This window comes from Tachypleus tridentatus, chromosome 10, assembly GCF_004210375.1.
Source record: "Tachypleus tridentatus isolate NWPU-2018 chromosome 10, ASM421037v1, whole genome shotgun sequence".
In the NCBI taxonomy this organism is placed as follows: Eukaryota; Metazoa; Arthropoda; class Merostomata; order Xiphosura; family Limulidae; genus Tachypleus; species Tachypleus tridentatus.
This window is the reverse complement of record NC_134834.1, coordinates 42,858,610-42,883,063: the sequence shown is the minus strand read 5'-3', so window position 1 is coordinate 42,883,063 and position 24,454 is coordinate 42,858,610. Positions and strand designations below refer to the sequence as shown.

The window sequence follows — 24,454 nt, the reverse complement described above, 5'->3', positions numbered from 1 at the left end:
CCATGAAAAGTTCGCCATTCTTATTCTGCTGTCCAGTGCCATGCCTGCCCGTGATCATTTCTCTGTTGGTGTTGTCTGCTCCCACTTTTGCATTCATGTCTCCCATGAGGATCTTCAGATCTCTTTTTGGTGCTTTGTCCATGATGGCTTGGACTTGCTCGTAGAAAGTCTCTTTGTCTTCCATCTCTGCAGCGTTTGTTGGAGCATAACACTGTATGATGGTTACTTTTCGCACATTAGCAATAGTTTTAACAAACTAAGACAATTATGTTTAATTGAGAAATTTAAAGCTGTACAAATGATAACTCCAAAACTGATGACCTGAAAAGAAAGTTGAAACACAACAGGAAGCAGCTGCTCTTTCTGATGGTTATAATTTCACACTTAAAACTACTTTTTATAAAAAGAAATTCATACCATCTCAGCAAAAACCTGTATCTGTTTAATGCACTGAAATTGAGAATTCATTTCAAATACCAGCTTCTCTAGCTGGTAAAAAAATTCTGATCATGTTATGTCCAATTGTTGGTATTTGGAAAAAGAAAGGAGGCAACATCCAGTGCATTTGTGTCCACATATAGACATAGTTTCACCAGATCACCTGATGTTGTTTATTTGGACACTGGTAGAAAGGTTGAATAGTTAGGAAGGAATTTAGACCTTTTGTGTTTACTGCTGATTTTAGGTCTTTGATAAATGACACTGCCAACCCCATACTGATACGTATTTGATCTTTTACTGGGGTGACTCAATTGTTGTTAGAAGGTATATTGCCCTTAGATTCAAGTTCTGCCACTGGTGTGTTTATTATTGAGAGTGGCTTTGTTAGTGTTCATCTTTATAATATTTATTTAGCATCAGACCTAGTTTTGGGACCAGTTGTGGTTGAAGTGAGACCTGCTGTGCCAGTTAAGGGTGTATTATTATTGTTGTAAAACAATTTAGCTGGGGGAATAGTTAATAGCAAGCTCAAGATGGTTAGCTAGCCAGTCACTGTTTCATCTAAGGATGATGGTGATATGGAGGAGAATCCTGATGTGTTTCCCTTGTGAGTTGTGACTTGACCTCAGGCTAAAGAATTAAGCCTAAAACAAATGATAGACATATATTTAGAGGACAACATGGTAGATTTATCTTAGTTATTTATTGGACCTGACAAGGATCTTGTGAATAATTGTCCTGCTGACAATTCATTGGTGAGTGATATTGATCAGTATAAGGGATCTGATTCAGCTGGTGAAGTTCAATTTACTAGAAGTAAATTGACTGCCAAGCAATAAAAGGATTTGTAGATCTCTTCGCTATTTAAGTATATACTTCGAAAGAATGAACTGGAGAATGTTCCAAATGGTTACTTTTTCAAAAATGGTCTGCTCGTGAAATACATCTGGTGGTTGTAATGCCACTTACATTGCAAAAACTATACATCAATTACACTTGCAAGCCTACAAACGTTTATGTGGGAGTATCAAGCACAATTGATAAAAAAAAAAAAACTGTCAAAGGTGCTCGAATCTACAATTCACAAACTTAGTGAAACAATGACCACTACATCATTTCATCTGGATCATCCAATACTTAACTTTAAGTTATTAAAAAAAAAAGTTTATCTATTATAAATGAACTCTTAACTTTAAATAATAACACAGCTTCACTACAATTAACAATTGTGTTCTGAATAACGTGTATAATATTGTTACTTTATCCTAATCTTTCTTCTTATTTGTCGTGTAATTTATTGCAGTTTTTAAACTGTATTTTAATTACTCTATAAAATGTTTGAACTTTAAAAATGTGTGTACCTAATATTTTTCTCTGTTCACCATAGCTTGTTGAAGATGGAATATTTATATTCCAAAATGTTTAAAGATTGTTTGTTACTGTACACACGTGTCAAATGCTCATTATTGCTACCATTGTTCATCTATTCAGCATTAAACTAAAATAAATGAGTTAATTTTTTACATGTTAAATGTGTCTTTCTTGTTACTAAATTTGTGTATGTATTTGCATTTTTTATTGTGTACAGGATATAGTAGTTAGATGTGTTAACTTAAATGATCTGAAGAACTATGGTTTATAATATCACATGTAGGCAGCATGCTGTGAGCATTATACAGTTGAAGACTTGAAACCCTACCTTTCTGCTATTTGGTCTGGAATACGTAAAGAGGTAAGAAAAGGCATAAAACCTAACCTTTAATATATTGAAGAGAAACAAAGTTATTCTTGAAACTGTATTTAATTGTGCATACATCACAGCCAACCAGTCTGTTACTTAAACAGTATATTTTTTCTTTTCAATAATTGTTTTCCATATTGCAGTATGTTTCCTTTGTTTCCCATTTTAAATTCTTAATAAATGTGACCAAGTAATCATTAGATGAAAAAGGTTTCATTTTAAATATCTTTTGTATTAACAGTAATTTTACAGCAACAATAATACACAGTGTGCCTAAAACTAAAAAAACACCTTTTATCATTTTATGCATACTTCAAAACTAAATTTGAGGATACATTTTTCATTTATCATCTTCTGGTGTAAAAATATAAGAATTGTAATGAAATTTCACCAACCTTGTAGTGTATATAGATATGATTTCTTTTCCTTTATGTAATTTTTGTCAAATCTAGTATTTAAAATAAAATAATGAACTAAATCTGCATTCAGCCTTTTAAACTTTTAGTGTGTTTTTTATAACATTTTAAGCATAATAAGTTTTCCTACTTATGGTTTATTTTAAAATATATACATATATATTCAGAAGACACAAATGCATCAGTCATTAGACTTATCTAACATATTGAATATATAATTCCACTAATATTTGTGTTATGTTTTATACTAAGCCATATTTTTTTTCACCTTATAGACTTAAGTATAGAATATTTTTTACTGATAAACCAGTTTTTAAGTATTTGTGCCTAAAAGGGCAAGAAAAGGAAACGTAACTCAGTTTCAATTATATGCAGGAAAATATAGATTCAAGCATTTGAAGGAAATCCTTTAAAGACAAATTAAGATTAACATATTAATTTAAAAGTAAAACTGTTTTGAAACTCCCTTTACAGCTTGTCAATGATATATTAGTTCCAGTATATCTGAAAGTAAGATTATATATTTTCTGTTCACTGAAGTTAAAATTATTTAATTATGTATTTTCTTTGAAAATTGAAAATAGTTACACAATAAATGTTTACTTAATAGTTATGAAACTAATTGTATGGTGTTATCAAAATGCTTTTTCTCTTAAAAATTCTTCAAATAATATTTTGATTTTGTGTGAACAGAAATTTAGACCTAGCATTTTTCATTTCTTATTAAATATTCATTTTTCTTTCAGCAGCAAATAAGTATAAGTTGAAATATTATGCTTGTTGTACTATGTGAGTAAAGACTGAATTATGTTTTTGCAACAATTTTACCACATAAAGTAATGAAAATTTAACTAGCTATTGCTTAGCCTTGTGTCTTATTAACCATGCTTTTAAAAATTTTTAAGGCTTGTTTATTGTATGGTAATAATCTGTCAAATCAACTTAGATTGTATAAGAAAATCCATAACCAAAGGAAAAGCTTGTGTAGAGATCTTGACAAATTATACATAGTGATGTCATTTTAAAATCACTCTTTTCATGTAAAAAGAAGCAGCTATTTTGTTATGTTTTTCATTTATTTTATCCTTGCAGAGGTAAATATTCTTGTTCAGGAATAATTGTTATCTGTACTTATAAACCTACAAGTTTTTGCCTTCTTTTTTACACCAAAATAGTATCTGAATGAAATATATCAATTAATAAAAATTCCATATTTTTACAGATTCACTCTAAAGCATTTTGGGTTAAAAATAAAAGTTTGCATTAGAGATAAAACAGTTTTGTATGATAATTCATTTTTCAGTCGTCACTCCCTAGTCTTGTGAATATTTATCAAATCTAAATAAATCAAGGTCTTGTCTGAAAAAATCTCCATTAATATTTGCTTCATTATTTACTGACAATTAAAAGAAGCTAGTAATCAAACTTAGCATTGAATGTTACTCACTTAGATAGGAATACAAATTACTGAATATTCTAGTTAGCAGTTTATTTTTAAATTCTTATAGTTATTACAAATATATATATATATATAAATATTGTACAATTTCTTATTGTAGAAAATAGTAAATATTTTTTACTTGTAGGTGATAGATAGGAGGGATGAAGATGTGGAGAGTGCAGCTTTAATTGCCTTAAGCATTGTTATAAGAACAATAACTTCATCAGAAACTGAGGTACAAGAACATACTGATAATATTAGTGCAAGAACAGATATAAGTCATTTTTGAAACATATGATGTGAAAAACTATTATGATTTGTATTTTCTTTGTTAATATTACAGCATACATACTTTATCATACATAATGTGAAACAATTTTCATGACCTTTTAATAAACAATCATCATCCTTGGTTGAGGTAGAACATAAAAGTAATTTATTGTGTTCAAATCATATAATACATTTGTATTATTTATTGATCGTGTATATGTATTTCTGTGTGTGTGTGTGTGTGTGTGTGTGTGTATATTTCTTTATAACTTTTGGCTATATTAAGCATCAGTTCTAAATGTAAAACGGTGTAGTTGTTAAGAACAGAATTAAACCATCATTTAAGATATGTGATCACACACTTGACTGCACATTGTCAAAAACTTTTATTAGCTCTTTCTCTGATACTGCAATGTTAAACACATTTTATTTACAAATAATCCATATTACACACAAACTGTGCTATTTAACACTTGTTTAGCTTACTGGATATGTTTGTGTTAATGCTCATTTTCAGTACTACTACAAAATTGATGTGGTGGCTATAACATCTATGATTTCATTTATTTGATTGCATAATTAATTTAAGTAAAAACAATGTAACATGTTATTAATATCTGGTAAAAATTTGATTTAATTAAATTTTTTATATGAATTAGTGTTTAATGTCATTTAGTTAGCAGTACATACCTAACCCAGAAATTTAAAATAATTATTCAGGTTTTCTTTTTTTCAATTTTAATGCACTTTGTCTGTACATATACATTAGAAGTAAACAAGACTTGTACATCGCCCAATAATATTTCATCTCATTATTAGGTTACCACATATGAACAAATACTAATTTTGATTATACATATTGTCAGTATACTGGATAATTCATTCATTCATTCTTTTCTTGTACTGTGTGGTAGACTATACATATGCAGAAATAAGAAAAATAAATAAAAATAAAGTTTTTTTGTGTTTTTTTTTAAGTAAATGAGATCAGTATTCTGATATGCATGGTGAGGCCATTTGGGAAGTCTTACAAAACTTGAAACATAGTAATAACACTTTACTTGGCATTTGCTTTATTATTCAGTTGAGCCGAGAAGTGCCTCTGTTTAGTGAGGCTGTTTTGTACCCATTGTTGTAATAACAACCACAAAAAAACTAAGTAAAATAGAATCATTAGTCATCCTGTGTCTTTTTATAAGTAAAGTGTTTCCTTTGTTTTTGTAGTGAAACATCTGTATCTGTTCTTGCTCTCCTTTTTTTTTGGCATTTGGCTACTCAAAGATTAGTTTGGAACTTGAATTAAATATACAAGACTTTATTTGTTTTATTGTACAAGTATTCAAAGCAGAATGACCTTAAGTGAAGTTATCTAATGGGGTTAACCAAACATCTCTTTCTCCTCCTGTAGCTCTTTAATATTAAATGTACTGTAATGGCAAGCAATCCATGTTCCACAGTGGGTGATTTTCAGTTTTATCCCTGAATGTCACAATTCCTCATTAACATTATTATGATCTAGAAATAATCCATTTTTAGATTAAAAACTGAGATAATTAATATGTACAGTTTTATGTTGTATGATTTGTCCATATTAGTTACTTCATAAATTATGCTAGAAGCACTCTTTTTATTTTTCATTTGCTTTTCTACTTTAGTTATATGATATTGCCATTTGTAATATATTTTGTGTCTGTTATGTGTACTTTATTTGATGCTGATTTATTTAGAAGTAATTCTACCTGGAGCCTTTTTCCCTATGTAATAATTTATCAATCTATATTATTATACAGTTATATTTTGGAATGTTTTTCTTTTTATTCACAGAAATAAGTGAATCTTATTATTTGTTTTTTTCCATAATAAAATTTTACATTGGTCTGTAAATGCTAGTTATTTTGTCCATTCCTTAGTAGTATTAATGTGTACAGCCTTTAAAGAATAGGTGAAATAACATTAAACAAATACTAAATTAACTAGTAAAACTTACATGAAATCCTTAAGGTTTACTTCAGTTAGTCCTGTGACCAGAGATGATAATATTAAATTTGTTAGTGATGTTTTAAATTCAGAGGAAATTCAACACAAAAGAAATATCATCCAGGCTATTAACTTCTATGCATCAAAAGGTTCACATTTAAAATTAAATTTTACATAAAAAGCCAATAAGTGAAAAGAGACTTTTAGACTTGAACTCGAGATTTCTAGCTTATAGTAAGAATACTTATAAGTGAGCATTATTCTTTTCTATCTTAGTGGTAGAGTTAGCACATACGAATCGAGTAAATAGTGTTTTCTTTGTTTCTTAGTGAATACATCATTTGGCCTATTTTGAGATAACCCTCATCAGCACACCTTTGAAAACTTGTGTAGTGAAACACCTGAGTTTTTACTGGACTGCAGCACAAAATTACAATGATAGTAAGCTCTGGATTGAAATTCCAAAAACCAGATTCATCAACTTTTATCAGGATTAGAATGTAATGTGAACAACATAAAAATATTTGTATTCTAGAGGGCATATGTTGACAAATCAAGAAATTACAATATTTTTCAGAATACAAGTAAGTAGTATCAAACCAATCTTTATACTAATGCATATCAAAAAATGCCAAAGTTGTATTATACTCTTATTCAAGTCACTATCAACCAATATATCATGAGATTATCACAATACTGCAATATGCAACTCAAAACTATAAGTGTACATTGTGGGTCACCTTGAGTCTCAACAGACACCAACATAAATGTATTCTTATAATAGGCTATAGATTGAAATTTTGATCAGCGGGCCATTTACACATTCATCAAACTGGGTTTCTATAAAATAGTGCACTGTAAGCAGTCATCACAAGAACACTTGATAAGGTTTGGTATGTGTATATGATGTTATAAGTAGACAAAATGATACTGTGGTACTTTGATAAATTATCCTCTGCAATAGCCTACATAGAAATAAATATTTAGAAAAATATGTTTTTATGTTATACATGTAACGTATGTACTATTATGTATTGAATTTAATATCGATTTTGGTTTTAGTTAAATATATATATATGTTCATAAATGCATGTAACTTAAAGTGTTAAATGTTTATTGTAAGAGTCCAGCCTGTTCTCTAAAATTGTAGAAGATTCTCAAGTGTAAGTATCAACAGTAAATGTTTTACATTGTTGCCAACTGAACTTTTCAAGACCCTCACTTAAAGTTTATAAATCGACACACCAAGAGACTGGTTTGCTGCAGTTAGTATATTATTAACCTCAGAAGCTATAACTATGATAAATACATATTAATGTTCTTCTTGTCATTTTAATTGTACCTGTGTATCAACATAGAATTAATTTACTCATTATGAACTGTCAATAAAATATTCAGTTTTTAACCATGTAGAAGACTCAGTATTATTTGGAAGTTTATAAAACTTTTGTACAGAAATTATTTGTAATAACCATTATAATAAATTGTATTGTTGTTTGTATATTAAAACATATTTATGTTAAGAAATAAAATTGTATGTATCAGTCTTATTGGCAAACATCATAAATTTGATACATATTAACATTTAATTAACTACTAGATTAAAATTTCTCTTTATTTGAGTTGTAATACTTTAGTATATGTAACTTTATATCAGAGACTAGTTTGAGATAAATTATAATATGTATCATAGAGCAAACTACAAGTATAGTGATGGTCAGTGACAGTATTGGTTCCATCTGAACTCTGTATCAATATTAGATTATGGCAACGTACTCTGTCTGCCTATTTCAAAAGCAGTGCTTTCTTAATTTTAACACAGCACTGTTGTTGGTGATGTGCATCACCATAGATGCTTTGTTTCAACATTAACCTGTTGATGATCTTCATCATCATTCATCTAGCTTGTTCAATGAAAGCCCTTGAATCTGCAGTTTTCATGGCTACAAACTGTGAGTTAATGGAATCTTAGAGAACCTTAAACTTAAAATGCAAAACTTGAATCATTCATCTCAGTTTCTGGTTTCAAATAAAGTGTATTTTATGTTTAGCTTCAGTATTGCCTTACTCATCATTTAAGAAAATTGTTGGTTTTTTTTTTCCTGAAGTTAATCCTGGTTGCTGAATTCCTAGAAGATATTTGGAAAGGTAGGTAAATGTTATGAACTTATAAAAACCGATATATAACTATAAAAGTTGTTTATGTATTTGAAATTAATAATTGTTTCTAAATTTGTCTGAAAATACTGCTCTGTTTTGAAAATGGGCGTATGCATTCCATTTAAATATTGATTTTCTGTTTACTGCTAATCAGAAAATGGTGAAATTTCTGCTTTTCATTTTATTTTAGTTTTTTTTTGCTTCTGTTTCACTCATGATTTGATCAACTCATTAATGATTTAATGGTTATACATCTTTGTCATTCTATCTTCAAAAGATTGTTTAAATACTTCCAAAAATTTTTAAACCTTTTATTCTGTGAAGTTGAATGATAATTTTGTCAGTGATGAATCTTTCTTTAACCAGAATGTGAACGCTTGCTGATAGATAGGGAGGCCAATCTCATCTGTTCCAGTTCTAAGCTGTTGAAGGCTGTGGCTCAGTCTTCTTATATTGCTTTCAGTAAAATTGTGCCTCGTGTCATACCACTCCTTCTACAACAGTATACTCTTTCTCCCCAGGTGTGTAGCTTGTAAAGTATCCTGTAATGTTGTGTGGATCCCATTAATTTTTGGGTTTTAATCATTATTCTCTGTGTTTTGAGGTATATGAAGAACTGATGTAAATATGAATCAAACAGATATGAATCTTGTATTATTGAACAACTTTATTAGTTGAAAAATGTCAGAAATACATGTGATAAATAATTGTGATTTGTGTTCTAATAAAGGCTAACACCTCACGTTTGTCTGTAGCCAATGACACCATTTGTACACTTGGTTCAGAAGATATCCAAACAATCATCCATCCACCTCCCTACACCACTTGAATTTAAATTCAGTGTTTTAAGGATATAAGCTATAATTTAAAAACAGTTAGACTTCATAATAGTTTTTATAGTGTGGAATGCTATTTTACTTACATAAATAAACAAATTATAAGCACTAGTAAAAACTGTACTTTCGTATTAAAAATAGCGTATGGAATGTTGAAGATACTGATGATCACTAATGGAAGCCATGTTGAACACTTATCATGAATAGATATTTATGTGCTCTTAAATTAATTGCTAATTAATAAAAATTTACAAAAGAAATTAGTACTGTTATAAATCCTTCAGTAAAATTGATATGTATACACTTGTTTACTTTTAGTAATAGTGGTTTTATTCCAGTTCAATATTGGAACACATACAATACATAACACATATATATCAGGTCATCCCTTAAGTAATGTCTGATTTTAGGTTCACAGAAAGAGAAAGGATTTTAAACCCTTGTAATGTTATTTAATTAATAATGTATGTTCCATTATTATTAATTACTTCCTGCAAATAATTCACAAGCTTCTGAATGCCACTTCAAAACATTCTTAGGGTTTGAAGGAAAAGAATTTAGAGAGGGTAATTTTTTTTGACATATTTGTGTGTTACTAGCTCTTTTTCCATCAAGATACTTCTGCAAATTGCAGAATAGATGATTATCAGATGTGGCAAGGTCTGGAAAATAAGGTAGATGTGGATGTTTTTCACAGTCTAGCTCTTCAATCTTCTATCCTGGTGTAACACATCATCTTTTTGATTGGTCAAAGCAGGCCTCTTTTCTTTCAGTGCAACATTCAAGTGCTGTAACTGTTGAAAATAGAAGTCTGATGTAATTGTTACATTGAGTGGCAGCAACTCAAAGTGGATCACACCAACAATGTTCCACCAAACGCTTAACAAGAATTTCCTAAGATGGAGGTCCATTTTGGACTTGGTTTAGTCAGTTTACTTGCACTGTCATTGTCTGCAACATTTAACATTTTTATAGTATATCTATTTTTTATCTCCAGTCACTAACCTGTCCAAAAAAGGTGAGTTACGTTCACGAGAGTGCAGAGAAGTGCAAATGCTCACTCTTGCTTTAAGGTTCGCTTCTGTCAAATCATGGGGGACTCATTTTCCACGTTTGACATCTTTCCAAGCTGTTGCAGATGATAGTGAACTGTTGAATGGGTTGAATTTAGCTTCTGTGCTAGTTCTTCAACTGTTACAGTACAATTTCATCAAGTGTAACCAGCAACACGTCATCACTGAACTCAGAAGAGCGACTTGAACCTTAAGCTGTAGTCACCTGATCTGAACTTTTGAAAACACCATCATCATGTGAGTTACGTTCAGGAGAGTGCAGAGAAGTGCAAATGTTCACTCTTGCTTTAAGGTTTGCTTCTGTCAAATCATGGGGGACTCATTTTCCACGTTTGACATCTTTCCAAGCTGTTGCAGATGACAGTGAACTGTTGAATGGTGGGTTGAATTTAGCTTCTGTGCTAGTTCTTCAACTGTTACAGTACAATTTCATCAAGTGCAACCAGCAACACGTCATCACTGAACTCAGAAGAGCGACCTGAACCTTAAGCTGTAGTCACCTGATCTGAACTTTTGAAAACACCATCATCATGTGAGTTACGTTCATGAGAGTGCAGAGAAGTGCAAATGTTCACTCTTGCTTTAAGGTTTGCTTCTGTCAAATCATGGGGGACTCATTTTCCACGTTTGACATCTTTCCAGGCTGTTGCAGATGACAGTGAACTGTTGAATGGTGGGTTGAATTTAGCTTCTGTGCTAGTTCTTCAACTGTTACAGTACAATTTCATCAAGTGCAACCAGCAACACGTCATCACTGAACTCAGAAGAGCGACCTGAACCTTAAGCTGTAGTCACCTGATCTGAACTTTTGAAAACACCTTCGACATTTTATTTCCTTGAGAGACTCTGCACAATAAACACTTTAAATGTTTCATGTAGTTTCTGCTGCATTATTGTTTTTTTAAACCCATAAAACATTATATGCCTAACGTGCTTCTCAGACACTTTCATCTTCATAAGGGTTTATTTGATCAATGATTTTAAAAAGTGTAGTTGGATTAGTTTCTTTTCTTTGTCTTAACATTTTTATACACTTCCTACTACATATTTTAGTCATTAAATCCTTCTACAAAGACAGAAATGATGAAGCACTTTCTGTATTAAGTTTTCAGACATTACTTTTTTTTATTTCTTAAAATTGCATCTGTTACAGCAAGATTTAATACCTCATGCACACTGCTGATAATGTGATCATCACTAGACTCTCCTAACAGAAGAGTAACACATCCTCCATGTTCAATAATGCCTATTTTAACTTAGGTTCATACTTTCTTTGACAATGTTTGTTTTCAGATGTGTTTTTCATAATATTTATCAGAATATTTTGCATTTACTGTTTTGATCTTTCCATAATATTTCTGAATTTCTTACGATAATTTTCTGTTTTAAATGAAAGAATTATACTAAATTTTAAACTTTCACTTGAATTTTCTTCTGTTTGAATTTTCTCTGTTCCTATTGTTTAATCTAACATCACACTGGTTTTGTACAATTTTCTTCAAGGTCATCTAATGGCCTATGTAGCATCACAATACCTGGTTCATTTTATTTCTAGTTAATACCAAAAATAAAATCCCAACTTCTACATATCTTATGAAAATGCACCATCACAACATTACTTTCATGAAATAGCTGACATCTCCAAACATTTTTAGCACTCCTTCTCTTGAGTCATCTATTATTGTAATGGGGACTGGAGACACTGGTAATTAATGAATTATGCACCTCATAATGCCTTTTTTCTCTCCAGTTGCCAATCTCCACTGTTTATAGTGGCTCTGAAGGTGAGTTGTCTCTTTTTATTTTATTATTTAGGTTCCACAACCACCTTTTTTTTAATTTGTTTTATAATATGGAGACAGTTGAAACCATCGAGTAACAGGTGTTGTTCCATAGTAATGAGAGATAACAAACTGTATTAGGTTCATCCAGCCTAAGTGTCCACTTCTGAGTTGGAGTTTTCTGTATGACTATTTTAGTGGTGTCTGTATAATCTATCTTCCAGGCCATTGTACACTTATGAAAACAAATAACCAATTATAACATGATCCAAGCATCTCTCTCCCATCTTCTTGCCCATACAAGTTTCTTCCTGATTCCAAGCCTCTCAGGAAGTAAATATGGAGAGTTCCTTATAAAGTGATGCAGTTGAACTTTAATTAAACTGACTGGACTTGCCACTGTGTGAAGTAGGGTTGTAGTGTTACTTAGTATTATAATATAGGACACCCCACTAAGTTAATAACCAGGCCATTCTGAATGGTTTAATTCAACCAGATGGATGTTAGGTTCTCTTCAGGACAGTGGTTTGGGATACTTTTTCCTATATCTGATTTTTATGGTAAGTATATTATGTAAGTATTTCACTTACTAGAATGGCATGACTACACTACACACTTATGCTCAGCCCGTGAGATACTGGTCAGTTGAGTATTCTTACATTCTGCAACACTTTAAGCATTATGCAAAAAGTCCTTGCGACACTTTATTTTGCTCTCTCTCATTTCCTAAAAGGAAAAATGCAATAAATAGAGTATTCCATGATGATGAGAAACTCACTTGAAGTAAAAATGTATTCTCAAGATAGCTGGTATGGGTATTAAAGTTTAACTAAAATAAAGTACAGAATCTACAAAGGTCTGAACATTGTCCTGTACTTTATTTCAGTTAAAGTTTAATACTCATATCAACCATCTCAAGAACACATTATATTCAATGTTTGAGATGGGTGTAGATTCTCATCAAGTGCTGCTCTGCTAGGATACCATCACTTGTGGATATCATATTCCATAGGCCTTCCCTTTCTGATAATGTTTTCAGAAAGGAGCTCATCTCTTTATTCTCTTATACTTCATTGGCCACTCCCCCATCTTTAATGTGGGATTCCAGCTCTTTGTATACATAGAAAGATGAGAAGCATTTGTGATGTTAACATTTTCTTTACCTGAAAATGAATTTCAGAAAGTTACCTATCTATAGCTAATTCCAATCTTCCTTCCCAGTTCTGACACATTTAGTTTGCCTCATAAAAATGAGCCTCTGTGCAAATGCTCATGGGGATTACTGTGTATGGAAGATGTGTTGCTCTTATATTGTATGATTATATCACAAAGTAGGAAAATACAGTTTAAAATTTGTGGGAATGAGAGACTTGTTCAAAACTTGTGATATGCACAGAAAATTATGTGGTAGTGTTTGGTATGAGGTAAAGATCTTTGTGGTGCAAAGTGTTTAGCATCTTTTCAATACAGTACATTATCTTCTTTCACCTATATAGCTATTCTCACTAAATGCTGCTCACTATGTGCAATATAAGCCTTGCACTCCCATGTATTGTAAAATTGTCATGTTTCACCTGCATCTTGCATACAAATCATCATGCTACAACCCTTCACCAATAGGAGCATACCATACACTTCTGATGCACAACTTCCTCTATTAAATTTTACAAAGTATTGCTTCTTGTTAGGCAGTGACATAGTGCAGTCATTTTTTTTGTATTCAAGCACTCTGTCTCTTTAATATTTCTTATGAAGTAGAAATATTTTATACTACAATTTCTAAGTGTTATGTGAAAACTTACCTTTGTTGTTTTGTTTCTCAAGTTCATTATTATTATAAAATGTATTCTGAAGTTCATGTCACCTCTTCTAGTACAATTACACAGGCTTCAGGTGAGAAGAATATGAGTGAAAAAGTTTCAACTTTCATTCAGAATATGTATCATTATATAAGTTAACCTTCTTTTCCTGATATTTCTAGGTTTTCTCCTGAATATGCTGCACCTGTTTGTGACAGTGAGGATTTTGACAGCTTTTTTCCTCTATGTGACTTTGCCATGTTTCCCAAACTTTACTTATATAATCTACTAGGCCTAATTCATCATATCCCAATATTCCTGCCTTTGTCTTACCCTTACAACTCTTCTACAGTTCTCTATACTCCTCCTATATGAGGCACTCCACCAATTTTCTCATGGATTTTTGGAGGATACATTCTCCCTCACTACTGCCACATTGGTGCTGTTATCCTTTTTGACTCTCTTCCTTCAGATGTTGTTTCTCTGTTGTTGGAATCTTGTCCCATATTCATTTACCATCCACTTATCTTTTGGATTTGTATCGCAATAAGTTTTATCTCGAGGAATGTTGATAACCAAGGTAACTGTCTCGATTGTTTATCTCTATTTGTTATTTCTCATTAGTCAAGATGCTGTCTTTGGTTTATCGAACATGGGGTTGTGTTTCAGTTTCATGCCTTGTCCTTTGGGCTTGCTTCAGCTCTTTATGTTCAATGTCAGGTGGTCAAAGCATTTGCCCAACTTATACATGCTTTAAGGATATGTTTACATCACTACATGTACAACTAATTACTGTTAGCTTATTCTAAGCTAAAGTCATTCACAACATGCTCATCTGCTTCTGACAGAAGCAGCTTTAAGTAGGTTAAATACCCTTGTGATATATTTGTTTCATTAATATGCCCATTCCAGACCATACTAATCTATGGACTTACATTTGTAAAGTAGAACAGGTAGCTGCCCATCCAACTCTCCTTCAACTGAATAAATCAGTGGCTGTTTTCATTTTATAATAAGGTTTTTATTGTCACCCACTACACTGTCTCTGGTGTTGATGTTCTTCCAAATTTTCCAATTTTATCCACCCTTGTTCCTCCAGTGAAATATGGGAGTTCTTGGCATCTTGCATTTCCTTGTACTGGTGTTGTAGACTGTAAAGGTAATCTTCTGAATGTGATCACATAACACAACAATCACTAAATAGAACACATTTAGTAGAGAGTTGGATGTTGGTGTTCTGCTGTTGTGTGGTTCATCTCTGCATGGTGGGCTCCAAGAGATGATGCTGTGTCCAGCTTCTCTGTTGTGCTGTCCAGAGGAAAGGATGTGGTTGAATATAATTGGCTGAGATGATCCCCTTCAGTCTGATGGGACCCGGAAGTTTGCAGTATGCTCCAGTTCTGTATGGTCATATCTGAGGGGATGATTTTGCACATATCAACTAATAATTATGATCCACCTCTGTGTGGTTGCTCGTCGGTATAGATTCCTGTACGTGGTGAGGGGACCTCCCAGGCAGGGTTCTGTTCTTTCAGTTTACCTCCTCTGGGACCTAAACATCCACCCACATGTATGCAGTGCATGGTCACCCATGAAGGGGAGGGGAGGATTCTGGTGGTTGAGGGGTCCAACCATAACACACAACTTTGGCCTTGAATTCCTGTAAATGGGCAGCTTTGGGGTGGCCCCATTGGGTCATTTGGCTGGTCCACTTGGTCTAGGGTTAACCAAGTACCAGTGTTGGACATTCTCAACAGATGTTGTGAACATTGTATCTGATGCTGGTGTTTGGATATAGTGCTCATGAAACCCAGGCATTGCTGCAGTGTCCTTGTTTGGCATTGAAGTGTGTCCCCTTGTAGGGCTCCATGGTAGGTGGGGTCAATTGGCACCAAAATATTCCTTTTTTTATTATAGATCCTCCAAATAAAAACTTAAAATTGTGAAAAAACAGTCCATAGGTAAACGACCACATCTTGAAGATTCTGAGCAGCAATCTTTAATTTCTGTAACACCTGTTGTACCTCATTTTCTTATACTACATTCTCTTTTAGACAAACCTTTAGGGCAGATGTCTCCCTTTTTCATTCAGAAGGGACTTGCTGGCTCTCCAGAGTCAGTAAAGAAGCTTCGGTTGGTGACATTTGGTGGAAACATCCACATCTCAACACAGTGAACTCGTGCATTCAAAGGTGATTTGGGGATATACCTATTAAGGTTACACCACATGCTACTTTGAATTCATTATGATGAGTTATTGTTAAGAAGGATTTGAAGAACATCCCAGAGTTGGAGATTTTCTTTGGCTTCTCCATCCAAGGAGTTTCTGCAGTGAGGCGTATCTCCACTCGCAAAGATGGAATTACAATGCCAACCAATGTCTCTTTCTGACATTTACATCATCATGTCCACCTGCCACCATCAAGGTAGGTTATCTTAATTGCAGGGTATAGTCATACATTCCAAACCCTCTGATATTTTTAGTGTTAGCGGTTCGGTCACTTGAAGAAGTCATGTCGTGGTTCCTTGACATGTGCTCATTATGGTGGGAAGGACCATGATGCCTATGAGTATGAAACAGAATCTCATTGCATCAATTGCAATGGCTCTCCCCCATCCTACTTTCATTCTTGCCCTAAATGGTTGGAAGAAAAAGAGGTGCAGTGTTTGAAAATGATTCATAACATTACTTACCCTGAGGCTCAAAACTTGCTGCCCATCACTTCATCTCGAACGTATACTGCTGCACTTCATTCCACTACTACAGTGGGAGTGCAGAAGAAACTCTGTGTGCCTGCAAAAGAATCATTCTCAAACCAAATGAAAAGTTTTTTGACCTCCATGGTTAAAAAAGTTGGTGAATTAACTTCAACACCCATCTCTGACCCTAACATACATTCCAGTAAATTCCAAGATCTGGGTATAGGCATTTCCTCAGGTACATATTCTTTTCCCACCCTAAGATGCAAAATGATCATTCATTCACATCCTCAGTTGCTGGAATCCTCTTCCAACAGCAAAGCCTTGCCCAATCAACCCACGGCACAATCCATGGAGGTCAACAGACCTTCGTCAAATAAAGACAGTAAAGAAAAAACATAGTTGTAAACAGAAGGGTTCTCCACCCAATTTGCTTACACATATATAAAAATGGCCACCTAAATACAATGGAACTGTTGAAGTTTACGTTCTAATCTGGATGACATCAAAACACTGATTGGTTCCTACCATACTATGTCTTTCCTTACAGGAAACATTTCTGAAACCTTCCAAAACTTTTAACAGTTTTCTTTGTACAGAAATGATAGGCTGTGTGATGGATGAGTGCACGGAGGGGTGGCACTGTTGGTTGATCTGCATGTGCTCACCCTGTTTTTGCCACTCGACACACCCTTGGAGGCCTTAGCCATCTGTGTTTTCTTGGGTTGTACCATCACTATTTGTTCTCTCTATCTTTTGCCTGGAGAGACCTATGATCAAACAGACCTTGATGCTCTCATTGAACAGTTACCATCTCTCTTTTTAATGGGATGGCTCCTTGAGGCTTATATTGCAGCCAGCTTCTGTGCAGTTTTATCCAGTGGGTGAGGTGGTTATATTTTTCTTCGAAGGCCATCCACTTTGGTGCTATGGAACCTCGAGGGAAGTGTTGCACTCCAACTTGTATGCAGTCCTATCCAGAGAATAATATTGAATAAGTCAGTGTTTCTCTGTTGCTTGCACTCCATTTAAAGGAGTTTTATAGCTCAAGTATGATGTTGCACAGTATAATAACAGTCTAAATGTATTTGACGTGAACTGCCACATGGTCACATCTTTTACTGCTGTCTTTTGGATGTAGGGTTCCTGGATGTATGGTCCATTGTGAATTTGTGCACATGCCCATTTTGCACAATATATTTTTCTGTTCTACAGAACTCCAGGTGAAGACAGTGTGGATGCTCCTCCTACAATGGGTTGGAGGTCCTGTTTTCAGTAATGCTTGGTTTTGGACTGAAGTTGATTGGCCTTGTATAGTTCATTTCCATTGTGCCTTAGCTTCTCTACACCTTGGAGCACATCCATTTTAGTTTTTCCTCATATTACTGTCTGTAGACACTTCTTTTACAATCTTTCTTCAACAGAATTGAGATTGTGATATACTGTGATTTGGATTTCTATTCAACCATTTTTCTCTTTTCTTTTGGTTGTGCTTCTCCCTTTTTCTACCTGTGTATACAACATGTCTTTCCACACTGAATGAAGATTATACCTGATACAGAAGCAATGCAGTCTCAAGTGCTTGATCCTGTACTACTAGGATCACAATTCTGGGTGTTTTTAAGATGCTTTCTAAGGATGCTTCTTTCTATCCCTCACAATCATTCCTCCTCTTATTAAATGTGAAATTTTAGCTACATATCTGGGAAGAGATAATGTACTGTATTGTAAGTTATAATTTTCCTATTTTGAATATGTACTTCTAATAGATACTTATCTTTTTTCCACTTAAAACAGTGCTTCTTTTTCTGCCCAAACTCAGAGATGTGGTTTAGTAGAATTGAAATAAGAGGAGTCAAGTGTCAGGAGAGTGTTTCACATTCCTATTAATGGAGGGTTGTTACATGACAATGCTGATACAAGATGCAGTTAAGCAATGATGTTTATGAGATGTATGGAAGTGCAAGGCTTGCAGGATGTGAAAAAATATTTTGAATAAAGAGGGCGGCACTGAACAAAAATAGCTATATATGCAAGTGGAAGTAAATACATTTTGAGCAGGAAAAGTCTTAACTTTTTGTTTCTCAACATGCCTTCAATATAATTTTATCTCTCTCATATACTTCTTATACTAAAGGTTATATACATACATTTATATATAAAAAAGTATATTTTTGAAAATTGTTCAGAACTTCAAAAATATGAGATCACACTCCTAATTTTTAATTAGATGTTTCCACTGCTTATTATTTTCTTTAGGAATGTGAAAAACCAAATATTCTTGACATTCTGAACCAGTTTATTGATATTTTGAAAGATTTTTCATCACATGAAAATGGTGAGATTTTTCTTCATAAATGTATAAATTAATGTATATTTTAAGACTAACATATTACCATTTACACTTTGAAAATTTACACTTTAAAACATGAAATTATTGAACAATAGTTTGAGAGCTTATTATAAGAATAAAAGCATATTTTCAAAATCTTACTTCTGTTTATTTATTATATGTATATAAATATTCAACTATTTAATAACTGTAAGCACATTTAAAATCATTGAATTATAATGTGTCTCAGTAAATCACTAAAATGTTTTGTTTTTCATGACTTTTATGATTTCAAATTTTAATTGTATGGTTTAAACATTTTATTTTTGTATTTTTTTTAGAAAAGAAATATGTTGCAATAGTTTCTGATTACTTTGAAAGATATTGACTACATATGTAAAAATATAGTTGTGTGAGTATTTAATAGCTGCTGAAAACACTGAGCTTACTTTCTCTCCAACAGATCAAAATACAGTACTTGAGCTGAAGGATTCAGTTTTAGCACTGTACTTCTCTGTACTGACTAGTGAGGTTGAAAAGCTACAAGTTGTTGGATTACAAGGACTGTCTAATGCTATTTTAGCACCACAGTTAATGGAGCACAAACACTGTGAGCTTCTTGCAGACCATCTTCTCCATCTCTGTCTCTCAGAAAAATGTAAAACAGTTCGGTATTTATAATATTTTTTTCAGTTGCACTTTCTAAACTTTTAATTTAAGTTGCTAAATTGTTTAAATTCTGCTATGTCTTGCTGTCACAGATAAGGTAATAATGTTGCATTTAAAACATAGAATTGTACTTGACGATGAGGAAAAAAACAACAAATATGCAATATTTGGGGTTACTATGTTAAACTAATAATAAGATCCATTCAATTTTTTATCCATTCAATTCCTCTCCATGGGATAGAAATAAGCGTACCTTATCTGGTATTTTCTTTTTAAAGAAAACGTCTACATCTTTCAAATGAATATAATTTAATGCACAAATACTTTCACTATTAATTTACAGAAAATATAAAAGAAATTTTTATATTACTGTACTTTTTACATGGTAGTTTAATTACTCCTCTATGAAATCGTATGTGAACTTTCCTTATAGTTATTTAAATTGCTTGATGAAGTACTACCGTAAGAAAATGTCAACCAAATCCAGTACAAAACAGTAAGAGAAAATGTTTGAAAATCAAGAAATGGAAAATATATTCTCAAGAGATAATAGGTTATTAGCAAGAATAAAATTATTCTTTGAGATAGGTAAATAAGTTAAAGAATCAACATGTTGGTTATTTTGTTTACACGTAAAACTCTTTGCATCTGTGCAGAAATGAAATATGATGGTTTCTGTTTTCATGAATTACACTAAGTAAATGTCAAAAATAACAAAATATCAGTTACTGAATATTTCTGAGTTAAAAGTAGTATAAAAATAAAAACAGTTACCAACATGTGTTCCAAATTTTTTTGAATAAACATTAAATAGTTATAATTATTCATAATCTTCAGTAAACCATACACCTGTTTTTAAATTCTTTTAAAAGTCAATGCTTATACAGTCGTATCACTTACATTTTTACTTAATTTAATCATCTTTTTTTTATGAGAATTTTAACTTATAAATAAAAAAGAAGTTGATTCTGTAATAAGTTTTTATAAAATCTGCAGGTGTCCTGAAACTAACTTTGTGTTTAAACTTGGGAGATTTGTTTTCATTATTGTTAGAATATTTGTAAAAAGGAAAGATGTGAAAGTGTACCATGGCAATATGTAATTGACATTCATTTTATTGTATTAGCTTAGAAATAATCAGTTATTGGCTGAGACGTTAACTGAACTGCATTATGCTCAGCTGTACTGTGTTCAGGAAACCTCAAAAACATTTTTATAATAATCAAAATATTTTGAAAATTTATGATATCTATATCTGCTTGTACAACTTTAAAGAATGCAGTCACTAGTTTCTAAAAAAAAAAATTCATGTGGGGTCCAGATCCCCTTCCCTTTGCATTTGCACCATTAAAGAATACAGTTACACATCTTTAAGTTCAAAACTAGTGACAGTGACAGGCAGCCTTTATATCTTTGCAGAAATAAAGAAACCATGAACATATTTAATGTCAATGGGAATTGAGTGCAAGACTTTCAAAATTACAGTTACTTGGATAGTTGAAATAACTGAAAACAGTGGTAATTAGAAACATTAATTCAAATAAATCTGTTATTTGTATGAGAAACAGTTTAATTTTAATATATCAGTCTAGTTGCTGCTAACAGGTAATTAATCATTTCAGTTATATGATTAAATTTCCCAGCTCTATTTGGTAATAGGAGGAAGAAAAGATCAAAAGAGTAGCCAGTTAAATTTTTCTGTGTGTTTATGTACTACAATGAAATTGAATACAATGAAAGAAAACATCAATGTCAATAGTGTGTAAAATAAAAGTCACTGAAGTTTGATTTTTAAAGAAATAAAACAACATTAGCTTAACAAGTTGTAGCAATGTTTTATATCTTGTAAATCAGTTTTTCTTTATATATTGAGATAGAGTATATGAGAGTGATAATGTATGCATATATGATTAATTTGTGTAAAAGTTATTTTGAATAGACAGTAAGAGTTTACTTTAGACATCCTGCCTTTTCATCTAGCAAAATATAGTTTCATTGTGTAAGGTATCTATTCTTTCATACATTTCAAATATATTATTATAATAATATGTTTTAAAAACTTAATAGTCCTCAGTTCAAACCTGTAAACTCTTTCAGTGTTTCATCCCTCTTTCTAAATTATTATATTTAACATACAAAATCCAGTATCAATAATTCATTCCACATATTTCACATTGGTATTAAAAACTTTGTCCAAGATTTAAAAAACAAACATAATATTTGTCTGTATATTTTATATATTTAAATCCAGAATGGGACAAATTAAACAATGTCTATAACACTGTGTAACAAAATTTTTACTTTTTCTTGTTCCTGGGCAAAAAGTGTTATTTTCCAATTGTTTATGCCTAAATTAAATGGAAAAGACCTGTTTTTCTCTTCAAACTTTGCTTTTGTGACTTGGGAGCATATAACGAAAACGTGATGAGAGACTATATTTGGGAGCTGATACTGATACATGAAAGTGATTTACAGTTGCAAATCTTGAAAAACTACTCACTTCTAAATATTTTTGTTTGTTTTTATGTAACTAATATAAATACATGTAAAACTATATTCATATGTTGGTTTATTCAGGCCTTATGTAAATGAAAATGTGCAAATTTGCCCATTTTACATAGAAAATAGGCTAATTTATAAATTTCATAATCCAGGTCACAAAAGCAAAGTTTTTAGGGAATAATGGCCATTTTCTGTACTTTTACAACATATGCAATTAAGAAATAATGCATACTATTCAGGAACAAAATTTGTGTTACATAGTGTAATCATTTCATTAACATTGTAGATGCTCATATTAAACATGAACGTTCAAAGTCATCATCATGAGCTTACAAAAATACAGTGTTTTGCAAACATTTGGCATCCTTGTGATTGTTTGAAAATCAAGGTTTGTAAACATCTGTTGTTTACTATCTATCTAAACATACCAATTTGACAAATGAAAACAAGTAATCTGCAAGGATTACTAATCATAAGTTCAAAACACTCTAGGAGTAAAGAATAAAATTTTGTTTGTTAAATGTTTCATACTGGACATGAATGTGAGAGAAACAAAACATTTTCACTGACTGTTTGAATATAATTGCAATGATCATGTGTCAGATTTATATCATAATTCATTTTTGTGTTTCATATTTCTCACACACTAAAATCTAATAACTTGAATATAAATATGAATTTCATTCTTAAGTGCACTGTATTATATAAAGTGCACTTCCACATTTTAATGTAATGTAACAAACATTGATGCAAAGGATATGGATACTTTGTAACTCTCCTAGAAGAGCTTTGCTCCTCACTGAAGTTCTGCTGCATTTATTGATTGAGATTTTTCCATTTAGAAAGTTGCCAGATATACTCAGTTTTCATAGGTTGGGCAATAGGAAGATTTTCTCTTATTTTGTGTATTAATAAGTTAAGAAATTATCCCATTTAAAATGTCTTACATTTAAAGTATTTGGAATCTGAGGAATAAATAGGTGTAGGTATTGTAAGTAATATATATTATAACTGTAATTTTTTAAGTCAAAACAAGACACATTAAAATTAAACAAAATATGTTGCATTTTTTTAGAAAAAGATCCTCAGGTACAAGCTACAATGTGGGATTATAAAATGTATTCTAGGTTTTGAAGGTGAGTGTGGAAGTAGGACTCACATTGCATTTTGTTTAATTTTAATGTATTTTGTTTTGGCTTACAAAAATTACGGTTATATAATTAATCAGAGGTTGGGATTTGCTGTTTCTACTGAAGTCCTTCCTCATGTTTTTGTTCACTCATTTAACTTCATTTAAATAGCTGATTGATTTTTTCTTTAAATATAAAAATGTTTGTTATTTTTTCTTCAAATTTTGCTGTTGCATTATTTTGTGTGAAAAATATGCAAATGATATAAACATCACATTTTACCTGGAACTCTTCAAAGAGAATGAACTCAGGATAGCATGTGTTTTTTATAGTATTTGTGATACACATGCAACTGTAATTTATGAAATATTTGTAATTATATTACAGAATGTTTTTTTCCTTTTGCTAAAAAATCCAGATGTAGTACAAAAATGTTTATTCAGGAAATCAATTTATTTAGCTAGCTACAAACAGTTATGCTGTTTCAATGATTGTATTCAGCTATCAAATCATTCATGTTTATTATGATAGGTGAAAATGATAACATTATTCAAAATGTTTTTAATTTAATGCAAAAATTTGGACAAAAGTTTTGAATCATGTTTATGATTATTGTGTCTATAAGTTACAATTTCATGTTCACTGATGTGGTTTTATGTTAATCAGTTTGTGCTAAAACTTCAAGATGTGTGTTTTTTGTTGTTTTTTATGTATATTGTCAATTGAAATCTGAGAAGAAAAAACTTAAATTTCTAAGCCAAAGTTCATGCTCTTCAATTTAAGTGTTAATCTATTACCTTTAACCAAATGTCATAGTTGTGTCAGTGGATCACACCCATCACATGTATGCGATTTAAACTGAAATTCAGGATAAATCTTTATATTAAGATTAAAAACTTGTTTCATAAGGTAGAAGTATAAAATTTATAATATTTACAAGTAAGTAAAGTTTTGTTACATTACATTGATAGCAACGGAAAAAAGATGAATGTTGTGAGGAAGGTAGACAATGTTGAATACTTAGTCATAAGGTTATGTGTTTTATATATTTTAGTGTGCATTCATTACTTTTTATTCTTTAAGTTCATTGGTAAAGTAAATGCAACAAATATCATATCTCTATTAACATTTACACTTTATTAGAAAAATTTAGGATAACATTATCTGTATTGAGTTAATTAGTTTC

The 24,454-nt window shown here is 31.7% G+C and overlaps 1 protein-coding gene across 8 annotated transcripts in view; it reads left to right on the top strand.

The window, feature by feature from the left end:
- Positions 1-24,454, top strand: part of Mms19 (MMS19 nucleotide excision repair protein) — a 105,672-nt gene that overhangs the window by 59,998 nt on the left and 21,220 nt on the right. For all 8 annotated transcript variants that reach the window (XR_013015698.1, XM_076461041.1, XM_076461040.1 and 5 more), the window contains 6 exons: positions 2,096-2,173; positions 4,185-4,274; positions 8,395-8,434; positions 8,813-8,967; positions 18,895-18,973; positions 19,431-19,638. Coding sequence is in view for 7 of the 8 variants with exons in the window: in XM_076461041.1 (XP_076317156.1) it covers positions 2,096-2,173; positions 4,185-4,274; positions 8,395-8,434; positions 8,813-8,967; positions 18,895-18,973; positions 19,431-19,638 (650 nt within the window). In the remaining variant the exon portion in view is untranslated. The remainder of the gene's footprint in view (positions 1-2,095; positions 2,174-4,184; positions 4,275-8,394; positions 8,435-8,812; positions 8,968-18,894; positions 18,974-19,430; positions 19,639-24,454) is intronic.